The following is a 14514-nucleotide window of genomic DNA, read 5'->3' as shown; positions in this document are numbered from 1 at the left end:
TGTTTATTATTGCTCTGTGTTTTATGGACAAAGGGTCGCACCTCAGTATCGATGCCTCTGGTCATTGGTGACACGTGATATTGTCACTGTGTGCATGAGTAGTAACATTAAACACAGTTGTGAAGTATCCAAAGGCAGAATACATGTTGTTTTAGTTGTGAGAGAGCAGAGCTATATTGGAACATTTATTCCAGTCACACAGCACTTAAAGGTAAAATAAGGTTCTCTTTGAAGTAAGAAGTCACATTTCCTGCAGCCAAGGCTACAAGGAACACAGTTCAAAGAGGAGGTATCTCTAATGGAGACCCTATCTATTACCTCTTACATCCAGAGGGACAAGTGAACACTGTCAGATGGGGGTCCCTTGTTCCTCTAGGCCCTTGTTCCTCTAATGGGGAATGGTGAACACTTGTTCCATAGGAGAGAGGGAGGGTTTTATATGGATGTGGAGGAGATTACTATTTAGTAAATGTATTCCCTTTCCTTTAGTTCCTGGGTGCATGACATCACCATTATACCTGTTTCACAAGGCAACAGGGAGCTTCAGTTTGAATTTAAAAAAAATATTTGCATGGTTTGGCACCTAAAATCATTATTTTCACACATTAAACACCAGCAGGCCCATTTATCAAGCTCCGTATGGAGCTTGAAGGGCCGTGTTTCTGGCGAGTCTTCAGACTCGCCCGAAACACAAGTTATGAAGCAGCGGTCTAAAGACCGCTGCTTCATAACCCTGTCCGCCTGCTCTGAGCAGGCGGACAGGAACCGCCGGAAATCAACCCGATCGAATACGATCGGGTTGATTGACAGCTCCCTGCTGGCGGCCGATTGGCCGCGAGTCAGCAGGGGGCGGCGTTGCACCAGCAGCTCTTGTGAGCTGCTGGTGCAATGTTAAATGTGGAGAGCGTATTGCTCTCCGCATTTAGCGAGGTCTTGCGGACCTGATCCGCAGTGTTGGATCAGGTCAGCAAGCCCTTTGATAAATGGGCCCCCAGGAATACCAGGGCTAGATTTTCCACTAATTAATTCTAAATATTTTTTTACATGTCATACAGTATACAGTGTGGCGTTACCCTGTGCTAGGCAACCCGTAGCTTTAATTGTGGGGGTTTACATTTTTGTTTTTAAATATCTTCTAATGTTACCCACTGTCCAGAAAGGTTTTTTTTTTTTTTTCAGTGAAGCATTATCAAGAAGACATTGTTTAAAAATGAACACAGATAAGGAGGCCAGGGTATCTCTTGAATGATCTGGAAACACAAAACCCTTTTGCTGATCACTTTAAATGCTTTTTTTGTGTGCAAAGTGCTTGCATTGTAGTGATTAATTGCTGATAAATACTACACATATTTATAAGTCCTTTAAAGATGGCATATCTGCCTTAGATTTCATCAGAGTATATAAACGCTGTTTCTATGTGAATGGATAGCACCCAACTTTAAAGGGTCATAATTCTGTAGGATGCTAAGACTGTTCAGCCCCATGCATAGTACCTGTTGCTACAAAGTGGTAAATAAAAGGTTTAAATAAAAGGTACAGCCAGGCCAGAATTCTGCATTTTCATACAATTCACAGTAATAAATCACACTATTACAATTCATGTCTGGCTGGTAAAAATAAAATAGCATGTCATTATATGCACCTCTCAGTGCCTATTGCTTCTTCAGACATTAAAGGAAGCACAAACCCTACCTACAGGAATTACTGGATTTCAACATTGGTACTGGCAAGGAACTAAAACCTTAAGCTATTTATTTCATACAAACATGTTGATATAATTTATACATTTAAGTAAGAGTATGTATAGATGATACAACTAGTGATTACATCTGGAACATATTGTGGTAGATATAATTTAACAGCTGACTGAGGTTATCTTGTATAGACTGCTCTGTTATTCCTCCAGTCACAAGTGCAAGGCGTTTTTTTTTTTTAATGTAGTGGACAACACAGGGTATACTCCAATTGAGAATCTATGAAAAATGAGATGCATATATTTGTGTGTCTACACACCTATGCCTCATATGCTCTAGCTCTGACTTTAACTTTGCAGGAATTAAACACACAGATATATACATACAATAAAAATTAGCATAACCACTATATTCTAAAAATGGAAGAACTTCCAGGGTCACAAAGGGAGGGCCCAACAGGTGCAACCAGGCCCTGGAGTTCCGCCACTGCTGTAGAAGCCCAGGATGGGAGGGGGGCTAGGAGGGGAGCGGCTGGGGGCTCCAGGACAGAAGCAGAAACAAGAGGGGCTCAGGATGGGAGCATGGGGGCTGGTGTAAGTTATTGGCTATATATGATAGCTAGTGGAGGCTCATTAATATGGGCGCTAGGGGCTCTGCCCCACCAGAAATAACTTAATATAATAAAAAACAAAGGAGTATTAAACATTGTTTTATTATAGCACTTTTTTTATTACCAGCAAGACAGGCTTTTTAGGCAGGGCAGTACAGAGGGAGGGAGGGAGGGACCAGGCGTGATGTAAATAGCTGTGGAAGAGGGCTCAACAAGGTGGACTGTATAAGAGCCCAGTTACATTATTTTCCAATTAGGTAAAATATGCACAGCAAATATACATCAGGACAATGGATAAAAAATGTTTTCATCTGGGCGCCTGCCCAAGTAGATTATGAGTGTAACTGATTAAACCCGAATTCCGTTTACCCACCTTTCTTCATGAATGTTCTTTATTTACTGTGTATAACAGAGTTTTTTTATAATGATCATTTGGGGTCAACATCTGAGTAGTATTAACATAAAAGTATGGATCTGAACAAGTGTATGATGCAGATGATTTATTATTTTTGTAAAATACAAACAATAGCATTCCTTAATGCCTCCAGATTTTAAATCTTATCAGTTCTTACAAGATCAATTTATAAAAATTGGAAATACTTTGAAATCGTAAATGTAAAGAAAGATCACATCCATTTAAAGTTACAGATATCTAGATCAGAATCCAAATAATTGGTATAAGCTAAACTACTCAAAAGCTTTCTCTAAGAGTCTATCAGATTTTCTAAATTGCCTGATAATAACTTTGTTGGCAAGGGTTATGTTAATCAAAACACTACTGTTGCCTCAGCTTTCATATCTAATGAAAAATCTCCCTCTCTTTATATTAGAGATATAAGATCATTGAGTACGGCTTGTTCCAGGTTTATCTGGAGAGGGGAAATGCAGAGGCTTTCTCTTTATAAATGATCTCAATCTTCTGACTTTTGCGGCTTCTCTCTTCCTAACATTAAACTTTATCACTTGGTCACTATAGCAAAATTTGCTGTTGATTGGTTGACTGAGAAAAGTGATGTCACTTTCTTTGAATATGTAGTTCAAATAAAAGATGATGTGAATACTATTAAAACACTTGATTCCTTATTATTATATTTCCATATGCCTAAAAGTAATTGTTTTGCATATTTAAAACTCAGGCATTTCTACTAAGAAATGACTTTTCATTTTAAGGGGAACTGGTATTTAGGGAATTTAGACAAGTGTATTCAACTTAACTCTACATGATGACATTCTATATCTCTCCTATACAAGATCAAATTTCTTTAGATACACTTACTTGAAACAAGTGACATTAAACAAAGAATATTGCTGATAGGGAAAGCTCTTGTTTCTATGTCATATATATTGATTAATAATTCTTATATTACTCCTGAAAGACTGTCCAAATAATATAGCAAATGTAAGGGAACCTGTCCTCAATGGAGTCTTCCTAAGGCAGATATTGTGCATTGCTGTTCATCTTGCCCCAAAATTGTGCAATTTTGGAATAGAATTAATAATTAAAGTGTCGCTTCAACATTGGTATATTTTCTTCCTATATAAAGATACAGACACAAGAAGGAATAGTAATTTAATTAACACAACAATTTTAATTGTCAATTTTGTGGAAATCTAGATATGACCCCAGTGTTGCTGAAATTGTTAAAGCAACATAAGTGAAATGACTTTTGAACAGTTTAGTGTCCAGATATCTACTGAAAAACAAGTTAGATTGTTTTTCTCAAAATGGTTAAAAATTATTAAAACATTTACAATGTCAGCTCAATTATAAATTACATTTCCACTTCAGAGATCTGATAAAAAAAAATAATAAGTGGTGATTTTCCAATATCTTGGCTGCATCGTTTTTCAGTTGAATTCTGAATTTCTGAGTTTAAAATGGGCTTAGGGTTTCATTGCAAGAGATTCATTACTGGTCAGCCGGTAACTAATACTAAAATCTTATTTTTTTATTTTTTTCTCTCTTTTATATCAACTTGATGAAAATGGTAACAGTGTGTATATATAAGAATATATGGTTTAATTTGTTGATATACAGTTATTTTGGGAAATACAGACATATTAAGAGAGAAATATGGCTCTGTACTTCTAGGAACATTAAATAATGCCAGAGTTGGTGCATTTTTATTTTTATCATGTTAAGGGATTTATATACCTAATATGCGTAATTCTGGTTGCTATTGTGAGTATTGTTATACTTTTATTATTTGGTAGTGCATTTAAAAAAAGTGTTTATATATAAACATATATATACATATACACACATACAATTCATTACGCAGACACGCTGCACCGCTTTGGCACCTGCCTTACCAGGGACTGAGATAATGCATAGAAACGGAGAGTTGATAAAAACAAGGATGTAGAATATAAAATAATTTGCTTACACTGAATGAAAGGCACATTTATGGAGATTAAGGTCAAATTATAACAGTGTAACTATCTTTACTATATGCTTTGCTTGCTGCATGCTTGTTTATAAGCCCCAGAACTGCAGCTGACACTTGCCTGTGGGTTAATGTGACCATTCACACACTATGTCATTGTGCCTGTATTGGGGCTGGTGTCATATGATATAAGGCAGGCATCCTGCTGTATGACTAACTTTATTTACCAGATATATCTTGCTTATACCTTCTTCTGTATGTTTTAATTTACAATATTTAACAATTGCCTCATGGCTTACAAAAGGTTAAACAAGGTTTATTTTTATTTTAGCTGGTTACAAGATTAGCCTGGGCACTGCTCTAAGCAATTGCTGCCTAGTCTGTAGCTGGTTTAGGTCATTTGCAGCATTTTAGAGGAAACCAAGTATACAGAATTTGTTTTTCCGCCTTTCTTGGGAGTGTGGGATGAGCACAATCTATACACAAAAGAAAGAGGTATTTTACAGTGAAAGCAAACACATAATAAAGTATACTGCTAGCTTTTCTTACTACACATAATTAAACATGTTTTATTACAAACACAAATCGTTTCTTGTCCCTTTATCAGAATAGCATAGGAAACTAACACGTTATATTTATTTGAAGATACCTTTCCATTAAATACAGGACCATTAATCACAGTAGAATCACATTATCAGTATATTCAACAGCAAGAAAATGCATTAGCACTTTTTCAAAATGTCCTTTAATTCCCCTGCCCCAGTACCATGTGACAGCCACCAACAGATCACAGACTCATATATGAGTGCCTCAGAAAGTGTGCATAAAAAAAGACCCTAAACAATTTGATAATGGAAGAAAATAGCAATTTTTTTGTAAAATTGAATGCTCTTTTGCAATCATAAAAGTTTAATTTTGACTTTAGTAATTTAATTGTATCTTTCTAACAGTTTAATAAAACCTACACATATTCTGTCAGCTAACATCCTTTACATTCTTCCTATCATGTGCAAGGTTTTAAAATGCTAGTAATGATTTGCCTGACCTTTAAAAAGACTTTTCTAAACAATAACTCTAAAGTAGATAATTATAAAGTAGCCTCTTTCTAACCTTGTAATAGATAACACTTCCACTGAACCTGCTAATTGGCCCCAGAAAAGTGTCACTGATCACTTGCCCTTTATCAGTGCAGGAAAAGAGCAAATGTTCACATGCAAGAATTCCATGTATGCTATGTCAACAATACAACAGAGCTTGGTAAAGGTATCTGAAATGAAGGTGTTAAATTACCATTAAATAAAGTAGAATTGGGGAGGGTGTCTTTTGCTTCGAGCTGCGCTTTTTTGAGGTTTTTCATTCTCCCTTTCCTTCCTCCGCTGGCCAGCGGCTCGCAAGGTTACAGTTGCTTGATTGCACTTAAGACCTAGCGTGACTCGTCACCTGTTGACCACCCCCATCTTTCCCTTCCTTTCCCACTGTTTTGTTTCTATCCTCCCTGCAAAGTCACACTCAAGATATGGAAAAGACCGAGCTGATCCAGAAGGCCAAATTGGCAGAGCAGGCTGAGCGCTATGATGACATGGCAGCCAGCATGAAGGCTGTTACAGAATTTGGTGAGGAACTGTCAAATGAAGAGAGAAATCTCCTTTCTGTAGCCTATAAGAATGTTGTGGGAGCACGGAGGTCTGCTTGGAGGGTCATCTCTAGTATAGAGCAGAAGACAGAGTGCTCTGACAAGAAGCTGCAGATGGTGAAAGAATATAGGGAGAAAGTGGTATCAGAGCTCAAAACAATCTGTGGAACTGTCTTGACTTTACTTGACAAATTCTTAATAGCAAGCTCAACCGTCCCAGAGAGTCAAGTCTTTTACCTGAAAATGAAAGGAGACTACTACAGGTACCTTGCTGAGGAGGCAACTTAGGAGGACAGGACTCGGACAATAGGAGACTCTCAAACATCTTATCAGGAGGCGTTTGACATCAGTAAGAAGACAATGCAGCCAACGCATCCCATTCGCTTGGGCCTTGCTCTGAACTTTTCCGTATTCTACTATGAGATTCTCAATTGTCCGGAAAAGGCTTGCTTACTTGCCAAAACTGCTTTTGATGAAGCCATTGCAGAACTCGATACACTGAATGAGGAATCTTACAAAGTCAGCACTCTCATCATGCAGTTACTTAGGGACAACTTAACATTATGGACATCCGACAATACAGCAGATGAAAGTGATACTGTAGAGCAAGGCGAAAACAACTAATTTGCAGTGGGTGCAGCTCTCTTCCTCAAGAATCCTTTTTACACCTCTCCATTCCTTATTGCTCAAATGGTTTTCCTGTAGCAATGAATCCATCCATTTGTAATGGAATTCAACTGTTAATAGTCTGTTCACGTTGCAGTTATGGGTGAAATCCATCTTAAATTTTATTTCATTTTTCCCTTCCAGCCTTTTCGGTGTGCATTTTCTGCTGTAGATAAGTATTAAGTTTAACTTCATGCTAAAATAAACATAAGTCATTTCCAAACACTTATGTAGAGGACTTGAAGCCTATATGGTATTTAAATTAAAAAAAAAATGAAATTGCAAACATCGATCGCTAAAAAAAACTTTCTTCCCTCAGTGTAAAACATTCATCAAGTTAACTGCTGCAAAAAACTTTTCTTTCCACCCTCCTACCATTTTATATATATTTTTATTTTTTTTATTTTACTTCTATTTGTTCAAAATGTTAACTTTCTTTGGTGTATTGATGTGTGGTTCAGATCCTTTTTGCTAGTTTGGCTGTCCCTTGGCGATTTTAAAACTGGCAAAGGCATGAACCTATGTCTGAGACTGGTAACTGTTTGGGTCTTCACACATTTTGTTTGATTTTTTTGTTTTGTTTTTTTTTATTTTGAAAGAGTTTTTTGTTTTCCCTGCTGTTCCATTGAGAACCTCAATCTCTTCCAATAAATATTCGTTACACTCAAAAAAAATAAGAAAAAAAATAAATAAAAAAAAAATAAATAAAGTAGAATTGCATAATCAGCAAATGCATAGTTAAAAGACAATGCAATAGCACTTAGTCTAAATGTTAAATGAGTAGTAGATTTTCTGACAAATTTCAAAGTTAGTTCCATTTTCCTTCCCCTGTATCATGTGACATCCACCAGATAATCACAATATGCACACATGTATATACTGTACATTTTTGCACGTGCACAGTAGGAGCAGGTGCTTCAGAAAGTGTGCATTTAAAACAATTGTGCACATTTTGATAATGTAAGTGAATTTGAAAGTTGTTTAAAATTCTGAATCATGACAGTTTAATTTTGAAAGCTTCAAAAAGGATATTAAAGGGATATGAAGTTGCCCAAAGAAAATGTTCTAATATGAATTACATTATTGCACTATTGCTTGCATACAACTACGCGTTTTACTCCTGCAAACTCAACTCCAGAGCTGAAATGCTCTACTTTGAGCTAGTTTAATATATTTGGTGAACCAATGACAAGAAGCATATGTGCATAGCCACCAATCACCAGATAGATTCCAGTACAGTTCCTGAGCTTATCTAGATATATTTAATAAAGGATACCAAGAGAACAAGAGCTTAATTTTCACTTGCATGTGTTATTATTTATTTATTGGACTTTCATCTCTCTTTAAGGTATTTATTGTATTCATTGCATCTAAAAAATGTCCTGTACTGAGAGAAATGTTGTGTTTTTATGCTTGATGTGTCTGTCACTATTCACCAATTGAGTCGAGAGAGTTTTGCATATCAACCAGTGAGCATTAATCTAACAAATATAAACTAGCTTCAAAATCAAACCAAAAAGAAATGAGTTTACAGGGTGCTTTTTCATATGCCTAATAGAAATATTTAGAGATGTATATCCCTTAAAAGGGACAAAAAAAACTCTGTTGTGTATATGAAAGAGTGCTGCCTATTTTCCATTGTAAAAAGCTAAACCAAAGCTTATACAGTAAAGCTGTGAAAATGCTGGCAACATAAGTGATCTATAAATGTTCACCATTATCATCACAGGGATACAAGAATACAGGAGATCCAAGATGGTGGTGCCCAGTGTGAAAATCTGGAGTTCACCAATCAGCACCTGTAAAAGGATTAAAATAAGAGCTTCAAGGGAACATATTTACGATACAGGGTTACAATATGGGGTTAAAATAAAACAGCTTTGAAGAGAGATTAACTCACTGGAGGAAAAACAATAGAATGATGAGGAGTAATAATATTGTAGTTGTAGCAGATTAAATAGACAGTCTACACCTTGGTCATTTGAAAGTCTTATTTTAGGTTAAGCTGCCCCCTGCGCCCTTTCTATATCATGTAGTAGGAATGTTAAAACAGTTATTTTAAAATAAATATTTTTTCTGGTCACTTTGAAATGTCTGTCAAGCTCAGCCCACTGATGACATCACAATCTGGGCTGTATATGACGTCCAATCACAAAAGGCTCACTAGCTGAATTCAACAGACTGTCAATGCTATTCAAAGGGGAATGAGATAGGAAAAAAAGAGTGCTGGGTATCTAATACCAAATGGGAGGGGAATACTTATATAAATCTAATCTGTGGTAATATTATTGGTAATACTAAGTGTTGCCTAGTTCAGGTTAATAATTTTTGAGTAGACTCAGAAAAAAACTTTTATAGATAATATTTAGAGTGTGTTTAACTTAAAATAGAGTTTGATTGTATCAAAGGGATGTCAAATATAAGACCAACTTGAGCATATATAAAAAAAATAAAAATAAAGGGACACTGTACCAAAAATTTTCTTTTGTGATTCAGATTGAGCATGAAATTTTAAGCAACTTTCTAATTTACTCCTATTATCAAATTTTCTTCATTCTCTTGGTATCTTTATTTGAAATGCAAGAATGTAAGTTTAGATGCTGGCCCATTTTTGGTGAACAACCTGGGTTGTCCTTGCTGATTGGTGGATAAATTCATCCACCAATAAAAAATTGCTGTCCAGAGTACTGAAACCAAAAAAAAGCTTAGATGCCTTCTTTTTCAAATAATGATAGCAAGAGAATGAAGAAGAATATTTGATAATAGGAGTAAATTAGAAAGTTGCTTAAAATTGCATGCTCAATCTGAATCACAAAAGAAAATTTTTGGGTACAGTGTCCCTTTAAGGTTTATTGTTGGCTCTAAAATAGAGAATAATAATAATCCACTCACAATAATAATAATTCATTCAGCAAGGATACCTTTAAAACATGTCATACATTAATTCAGGGAGAACTTGTGCTTATGGTTCAAAGAAACTCAAGATAATACATCTAATATACACATGAATGGGTGCACAAATCATTCATAATAAATTTAATTTTAGACAATAAAATAAATCAATATATCCAATATTGATAATGTAGATTGGCCAACCTTAAAAATGTGTGGTAAAGGATGTTTAAAAAATGCACTTAGTGGTGAGGATAATGTCTTTTAAAAAAGCGCTTGTAATATTACAAAACAGAAAGAAAAAAGGACCGCAGCTTTATATCTTTATATCATAAGGTGTTAACAGGGTATATTGAAGAACTTTTTGTGTTCAATAAATAATAATGCAGTATTTTCTGTGGGAATCTTTCAGTTAGCTGTTATTTATGATTATTATCAGGTATTTGTAGAGCACCAACAGGTTCCGCAGCGCTAAATTTATTCAGCAAGGCTATGCGTAGTGTATGATTGCTTAATGTACGCTGCTAACCTTAATACCCTGTTTGCTGTACGGTGGTGACGGGTAAGTCACTCCTTTAATCCTGTCCTTCGATCTTTTGTTGTTTGCAGGGGTTTATGTGGGCTTCCAATCCGCCCGCTTCACTGTTTCCTTCTGAGGTACCTTTCCTTAGCTGTGGCTCATCAGCTTAAAGCAGTGTCCTGCTTTATCGGCGAGTCAGCTTTTTTTCGGCTTGGGAGTAGCTTTAATAGTTATGTGTCGATCGGTCCTTAGGGGTCTTTTGGGGCTTTTAATCCACCTGCAGCCCATGTACCTTTATGGGTCTTTTCTACTCAGGTGTTTGCCGGTCTTGGAGCAGCTTGGTTCAGGCAAAGTGAGCATTTTGCTCTTTTTCGTTCCCACTTCCTGTGGGCGTGTGCGTCTGAATTCTTACTTACTGCTCTACGGCACCAGTGAGGGTCTTGTTACTCAGATTCTGGATAATGCAACGCATTTTGCTTTTCCTTAGCCTTTCTCAAGCATATCCGACTGAGTATTCTTGTGTCCTTTATGTAGATCCATTTTAATTGGGGTAATTGTCAGTAATTGCATATCCAATGGTTAGGGGTATTTAGTGATTAGCGTGATATGTTCAATTTTAGATTGGTCATTTGTGTATATCAAGGATGTAACAATGTATTTGTATATAGTTTCTGTGGCCAGATAATTGATGTTTAATGAATTCTGTACTATTCGAAGACAGAGGGTGGGAAGGTTGAAAAAGTTCCTTTAACAATAATCTCGGATTCTCAGTTCAATTCATAGTTCTTGCAGTTACATATAATTTGCACATCATTTGTGAAGCATTGAAAAAAGTAAAATAATCCTATTCAGTATATATGTTTAGTACTTGGAGTTCCAGGATATTTGAGAGAACATTTAAAGAACCTTTAAAAGATATTTTGAAACATTTTCAAAGATAGTAAGTGTATCACCGGCAGGAGATATTTTATTGAAATGCAGCTATAAACACGTACTCTGTTTAGTACTGGAAGTTATAGAATATTTGAGAGAACATTTGTAACACTTTTAAGAGACATTTTGAAACATTTTCAAAGATATTGAATGAATCACCAGCAGTGACTACAATATTGAAATACATCTTTGAGCAGAATGCTATTTATAGCAAACTTACACTGTGTGAGATAATACACAGAATATAGTTAGTTGGTCTGTGCTGATATATATCATGTGAGCATATATACCATCTTCTACGTGTCAATACTATTCAGCAGAGTGCCTAGATGCAGCCCAGATCTTGATGTCATCAGTGGGCTGCGCTTGGCAGCCATTTCAAATTAGCCAGAAACACTATACATATTTAAATAACTTTTTAACTGTTCCTGCTCCATGATATAGAAAGGGTGAAGGATAATATTTGCAGCTTAATCTAAGGTAAGACTTTAAGATGATTTAGATGTAGACTGTCCATTTAAAGAGATAAGAAACCCAAAAATGTTTTTTTTTTTTTGTAATTCAGAAAGAGAATACAATTTTAACACCTTAATGACCGTTGTTATCAAGCCCACTTTATCGGCTTGTTTATAGCGTAGGTCTTGCTGATGTAGAAAGTGAGGCATGCAGTACTAGCATATGTGACATACTGGGTACGTAGGGGTTATAAAATTTTCCAATTTACTTATCATATTTACTTCATTCCCCTGGTATTCTTTGTTGAATAGATACCTAGGTAGTTGTCTGAAAAACTACATAGCAGAAAATAGTGCTGCCATCTAGTGCTCTTGCAAATGGATAACATAATGCTGCTTTCTAGTGCTCTTGCAAATGGATAACATAATGCTGCTATCTAGTGCTCTTGCAAATGGATAACATAATGCTGCCATCTAGTGCTCTTACAAATGGATAACATAATGCTGCCATCTAGTGCTCTTGCAAATGGATAACATAATGCTGCCATCTAGTGCTCTTGCAAATGGATAACATCATGCTGCCATCTAGTGCTCTTGCAAATGGATAACATAATGCTGCCATCTAGTGCTCTTGCAAATGGATAACATAATGCTGCCATCTAGTGCTCTTGCAAATGGATAACATAATGCTGCCATCTAGTGCTCTTGCAAAATGGATACCATAATGCTGCCATCTAGTGCTCTTGCAAATGGATAACATAATGCTGCCATCTAGTGCTCTTGCAAATGGATAACATAATGCTGCCATCTAGTGCTCTTGCAAATGGATAACATAATGCTGCCATCTAGTGCTCTTGCAAATGGATAACATAATGCTGCCATCTAGTGCTCTTACAAATGGATAACATAATGCTGCTATCTAGTGCTCTTGCAAATGGATAACATAATGCTGCCATCTAGTGCTCTTGCAAATGGATAACATAATGCTGCCATCTAGTGCTCTTGCAAATGGATAACATAATGCTGCCATCTAGTGCTCTTGCAAATGGATAACATAATGCTGCCATCTAGTGCTCTTGCAAATGGATAACATAATGCTGCCATCTAGTGCTCTTGAAAATGGATAGCATAATGCTGCCATCTAGTGCTCTTGCAAATGGATAACATAATGCTGCCATCTAGTGCTCTTGCAAATGGATAACATAATGCTGCCATCTAGTGCTCTTGCAAATGGATAACATAATGCTGCCATCTAGTGCTCTTGCAAATGGATAACATAATGCTGCCATCTAGTGCTCTTACAAATGGATAACATAATGCTGCCATCTAGTGCTCTTGCAAATGGATAACATAATGCTGCCATCTAGTGCTCTTACAAATGGATAACATAATGCTGCCATCTAGTGCTCTTACAAATGGATAACATAATGCTGCTATCTAGTGCTCTTGCAAATGGATAACATAATGCTGCCATCTAGTGCTCTTGCAAATGGATAACATAATGCTGCCATCTAGTGCTCTTGCAAATGGATAACATAATGCTGCCATCTAGTGCTCTTGAAAATGGATAACATTCTTGCAATATAGCACGTGCATGCTTCTAAACTGACACCCCTGCTATTTAAACAAATACCAAGAGAATGAAGAATATTTGCTAATAGAAGTAAATTAGAAAGTTGTTTAAAATGACATGCTCTGTCTGAATCATGAAAGACATTTTTTTGGGTTTAATTTCCCTTTAAAAGGAAAAAAATAAATACAAATTGAGAGCATAGGGTCTGTGAGTTAAAACTACCCACATTGAAAATGTAAACATGTAACGCTAATCTTGTCAGTCATCACATTCTTTGTAACAAAATATCACAAGTCTATAAATAGGGTAAGGCACAATAAATCATGTTTTTGTACAAGGATATTTGCTGAGAATTAAGTTTACAAAATAATGACATGCATTTCTAGCATATTATACACAACTCAAACTACATTTTTGAGCTAAGGGAAATTTACCCAACACTTTTTTCTTCCAGTTTATAGTCTACAGTTACCAGTATATTATAATTTGTATTCACTTCTAATAAATTAAACAGACCAATCAAATTATATATTATGAATACAAATGTTTAAAAGGACCACTAAATACAGTAGAGTTGCATAATTAACAAGTGCATAATAAAAAGACAATGCAATAACACTCACTCTGAATTTCAAATAAGCAGTAGATTTGTATCTAACAAATTTATTATTTCCCATTTGCCAGCCCCCTGTATCATGTGACAGCCATCAGCCAATCACAAACTAGTATACGTATTCCCTATAAAATTGTGCACGTGCTCAGTAGGAGTTAGTGCCTCAAAAAGTGTGTATATAAAAGACTGGGTAAAATTTGGTAATAGAAGTAAATTGGAAGGTCTTTTAAAACTGCATCCTCTATCTGAATCATGAAAGTTGAATTTTAACTTTAGTGTTCCTTTAAATAAAAGGAGACAAAAAAAAAAAAAGATTGCGTTTCTTTATCAATACTTTCCAGCTGTCATTCAGGCAGTAGCACCATCTATTTTTGAAAATTATTAGAGATAGATAGGGAATGTACATCTAGGCCTCCATTACATATGCAGCGTCGCCTGCAAAATCCGGATTTTACGCGATTTTGGTATTACATATACGGGTAGCATACAAGTTACGCGTGTATATTTCACCCATCACTCGCAATTATTACTCCCATAG

At 35.9% G+C, this 14514-nt stretch overlaps 2 protein-coding genes across 2 annotated transcripts in view; one reads left to right on the top strand and one right to left on the bottom strand.

Annotated features, from left to right (window-relative positions):
- The window catches only part of DEPTOR (DEP domain containing MTOR interacting protein), a 293215-nt gene that overhangs the window by 202054 nt on the left and 76647 nt on the right, over positions 1 to 14514 (bottom strand).
- On the top strand, positions 6008 to 7215 carry LOC128661128 (14-3-3 protein theta-like). The gene is given in 1 exon segment (XM_053715319.1): positions 6008 to 7215. A coding segment is annotated over 1 exon segment (741 nt). The 5' UTR covers positions 6008 to 6207; the 3' UTR covers positions 6949 to 7215.

The sequence above is a fragment of the Bombina bombina genome, chromosome 5 (assembly GCF_027579735.1).
Source record: "Bombina bombina isolate aBomBom1 chromosome 5, aBomBom1.pri, whole genome shotgun sequence".
NCBI classification, from domain to species: domain Eukaryota; kingdom Metazoa; phylum Chordata; class Amphibia; order Anura; family Bombinatoridae; genus Bombina; species Bombina bombina.
Note: the sequence above shows the minus strand (reverse complement) of the source record. Positions and strands in the feature narration are given on the sequence as shown.